We start from the raw sequence: 4,427 nt of genomic DNA, 5'->3' as shown, positions 1-4,427 counted from the left end.
AGTTATATTCTTTCAATAAAATTGGAAAGTTATTCCACTTCGTTTTGTGCTAATATGGAATACACAATTAATGTCTCTTAATCTTGTATCTTTAAAGGAGGGAATTTAATATTTTATCCTATATAATAATCGTAATAAGAACATGCATGTAGTAATATGATTTGAGACGCAAATCAACCTTCATGAACTTTAGACCATGTCAACTTAGACCAACTTAATTTCTACCTATTAGTTAGTCGAATTCGACCATTTCAGGAACCACATGCTTATTAATGTTATTATGGGTTTAAATTTTATATTTTTTCGTAAAAAATAGACTTGCTTTCTCTAATTTTTTGGCTGTAGTTCTTAATTTCTTATCATGATTTGATTACTTATGTTTGAATGGAAGGTGGGTATGATGTCGTACTCTTTTTGTCATTAGAAATGGAAGTTGTTAAGGCTCCTATTTGGTCGAATCTATGCCATCACAACCTAACCAGTATAACCCTACAAACACTCTCAGCCTTCATCATTAGACAAACAAAAATAATATTTGATTGGTTAACAATTCTAACCATTTTTTAATATCTTCATTTACAAGATTAATCGTTCAAATCCAAATATTATTTTTAATGTTTTATGCCATATCCACAAATATATCCCTTTCCCAAGATGCCCTCTATTTTTAATACAAAAGAATTATTTTTCTTACATGTGTCACTATCTTTTTTACTTGCCAAATTATAAGCTTAACATGAGCCTGAAGACATAAGCATTAACATTACAAGCAGGGTCAGCCCTGAGCCTGCAAATGATATTATGCGACCGTATAGACCCGTGTCGTTTAATGGTCCTTTTTTTTTTTTTTTTTTTTTTTTTTTTTTTACATATATTAATATTTGCAATAGACGGACATATTAGACAATTCGGTGACAATTTGTTTTGATTAATTTTATAATAATTATCCACTTATCAATGATTGTTGTTTATATAACAAATTATATTTAAGGGCTAATTTTTAACTTTTCGCACAAGTATGTAAAATCATCGGAACATCCTTGTAATTGGATCATGTTGTAATCAGCCAACCACCGACTAGTTTTCTGTCTCGACTTCCGATGACCAAAAATAACAAAATACCTTAACAAAAAACGTAGAGTTGTCACTTTTAACCAATTTTGCTTACAATTGAGTTGAGTACTTATGTTAAATTTTATCACTAAAAAACGCGTTCTAAAATATGCAAGTGAAAATGATACACGTCAAATGATTCGAACGAATTAGAAAGTCATTCAAAATGTATTCAAATGCAGACATACAAAATCACGTTATTTAATTTGCAATCATATTCAACATGATATATTGTAAAATTTAAAAGAAGTATTGATATATAGGTTGGCTAATTGACGCGACCCATTTTGACATTCACTAATAATATTACGTTTGGACCTCTTATCGTACCTCACATACGTATGTCTCTATTGTTATTTACTTATTTTCTTACGTAAAACAAATAAAAGTTACAATGGACACCCAAAAAGTATATTGCAAAACGGGAAAGGTTTAAAATATGCATTTTGTAAAGTGGTAAACAAGGGTAACAAGTCATATATACTAGATTAGAGGAGTTGACAACTCATACAAGTCAAAATCAGATAAATTGACTTCAACACCACTCCATGGTAATATACTTGGGCCACATAGTAGGTAAATATGTATTCTTCACAATTATACATACATACATTCATCCCTATATAAACCATTACCCTCCATCATTCGAATTACCAACAAACTTAAACACACAAATCACAAAGCGCAACATGGCTCTACCATCAACTTTCTTGCCTGCTTTTGTCTTCCTCACATTCTGTCTTTGTTTGTACCCTCATCTCGCATCAGCAAAACATGGTTCAACCGGTGTCACTCGGCACTATAAGTTTAACGTAAGTTTGATGTTTGCTACAGATTTTAACTTATTACATGTGTTTTTATTTGAATTCTATGCATGATTTCAGATACGGATGCATAATGTGACGAGGTTGTGTCAAAGCAAAAGCATAATAACTGTCAATGGTAAATTCCCAGGGCCAAGGATTATCGCTAGGGAAGGCGACCGGTTGGTGATTAAAGTGATTAATCATGTCTCCAACAATATCACTATCCATTGGTACGTGTTTAACTTTCCTTAAATTCAATAACATGATTGTCGAATATACCCTCGAATGTGTTTGTAGTGTTAATATCTTATGGTTGTTTGATGAGGGTAGGCATGGAATTCGACAGCTTCGGAGTGGATGGGCTGATGGGCCATCATACATAACACAATGCCCGATTCAAACCGGCCAATCGTATGTCTACAACTTCACCATTATCGGGCAAACTGGAACACTCTGGTATCACGCCCATGTCTCATGGATTAGGTCAACCCTTTATGGTCCGATTGTCATTCTCCCTAGACGCAACACCTCGTACCCTTTTGTGAAGCCTTACAAGGAAGTCCCTATTATATTTGGTAATTTACCGTGACTCTTATTCTTGAAGTTATAGTAATTAATTAATGATCATATTTTGTTCTAAACTAAGTCGTTTTGATTAATAGGAGAGTGGTGGAACAATGATACTGAGGCTGTGATCAACCAGGCCCTTCAAACCGGAGCTGGCCCGAATAATTCAGACGCTTATACCATTAACGGGCTGCCTGGACCTTTATATAACAATTGTTCTTCACCAAAGGGTACATAACTTTTAAACATCGTTATATAAGATTTATATCTTTTTACTCTTTTCCTTATTTCGTGAGTGAATAATGTTAATTAATCCACATGCAGAAACGTTTCGGCTTAAGGTGAAGCCTGGAAAGACATATCTCCTTCGTATCATCAATGCTGCCCTCAATGATGAACTCTTTTTCAAGATTGCAAACCATACTTTTACAGTTGTTGATGCTGATGCGAGTTATGTGAAGCCATTTGAAACGGATACAATCTTCATCACACCTGGTCAAACGAGCAATGTTCTCTTCAAGACGAAAAACCTTACCTCCAATGCCAAATTCATGATGGCTGCAAGACCATATTCCACAGCAGCTGCCGGAACTTTTGACAATACAACCGTTGCCGGAGTTCTTGAGTACATAAGTGACACCATGTCATCATCTTCCAATATTACTTCCATCAAAGGCCTTCCCCTACCTACACTACCGGCTATCAATGCCACTGCCTATGTGGCTAACTGGACTAATAAATTTCGTAGTTTGGGTAATTCACAGTTCCCGGTGAACGTCCCACAAACTGTTCAAAATCGCTACTTTTTTGCGGTTGGACTCGGAAGCGACCCGTGCCCGAAGAATCAAACATGTCAAGGGCCGAATGGGACCAAGTTTGCAGCCTCCATTAACAATATTTCCTTCACCTCACCAACAATCGCACTTCTTCAAGCCAGGTACTTCGGAAAATCCAACGGAGTTTTCACCACCGATTTCCCTTCCACCCCTCTGAGTCCATTCAATTACTCGGGTACCCCACCAAACAACACCATGGTTTCCCATGGCACAAAAGTGGTGGTGCTTCCATACAACACCACAGTGGAGCTGGTGATGCAAGGCACCAGCATTTTCGGTGCAGAAAACCATCCTCTTCACCTTCACGGCTTTAACTTCTATGTGGTTGGTCAAGGCACCGGAAATTACAATTCTACAACAGATCCGGCCAACTTCAACCTTGTTGATCCTGTTGAAAGAAACACCGTTGGCGTGCCCTCTGCCGGATGGGTGGCTGTGCGATTCCGAGCTGATAATCCAGGGGTGTGGTTTATGCATTGTCATATTGAGATTCACCTGAGTTGGGGGCTGAGAATGGCGTGGGCAGTCATGGATGGGAAGCTTCCGAACCAGAAGTTGCCTCCACCACCTTCTGATCTTCCAAAATGTTGACTATGACTTCAAATATGATACGAAAAGTGTTGACTTTTGACTGGTTGAGACTTCTGTTTTTTCGAGTTTGTAAGTTATGTACTCGTGAGTGATCTTTGTTTAATGAGTGAGAGATTAATTCCGAATTCAAAGTTTTTTTGTTTCATTAAATGTACTATTCAATACCATATTGTTTTGTGAAATATACAAATATATTTGATTATTGGGTTGATAGTAATTAAAGGGCCTTGGTTTTATCCGATTGTTGTTAAACCTATTATACCATCCTTTATACCCACCAAATCCTATACACATCAACATTAGCATTATATCCTCCCATCATTAACATGAGATAGCTACTACTATGAGACCATTAATAAAATTGTTTTTTTAATACCAATTTTCCATTAAATTAGGAGTTTTTGGGATTACTGTTCAAGATTAAAAATCTTTTTTTAGAAAGACTTTTAATAAAAGGAGTGTTTGTAAAAAAAACTCTTTAAAAAATGTTTGGATTAACAAAAGACTTTTGTGT

General features: G+C 36.0%; 1 protein-coding gene across 1 annotated transcript; it reads left to right on the top strand.

The window, feature by feature from the left end:
• The first annotated feature begins 1,776 nt into the window (after nucleotides 1-1,776).
• Nucleotides 1,777-4,115, top strand: LOC145014947 (laccase-2-like). Its single transcript, XM_078973396.1, has 5 exons — nucleotides 1,777-1,925; nucleotides 1,998-2,149; nucleotides 2,250-2,494; nucleotides 2,582-2,716; nucleotides 2,811-4,115. Exons 1-5 carry the CDS (start codon nucleotides 1,803-1,805, stop codon nucleotides 3,911-3,913), a joined length of 1,758 nt encoding a protein of 585 aa, XP_078829522.1. The 5' UTR covers nucleotides 1,777-1,802; the 3' UTR covers nucleotides 3,914-4,115.
• The last annotated feature ends 312 nt before the right edge of the window (nucleotides 4,116-4,427 follow it).

The sequence above is a fragment of the Lactuca saligna genome, chromosome 9, assembly GCF_052625555.1.
Source record: "Lactuca saligna cultivar CGN05327 chromosome 9, ASM5262555v1, whole genome shotgun sequence".
Classification (NCBI taxonomy): Eukaryota; Viridiplantae; Streptophyta; class Magnoliopsida; order Asterales; family Asteraceae; genus Lactuca; species Lactuca saligna.
The sequence above is the reverse complement of the archived record's forward strand: the minus strand, read 5'-3'. Positions and strand labels throughout refer to the sequence as shown.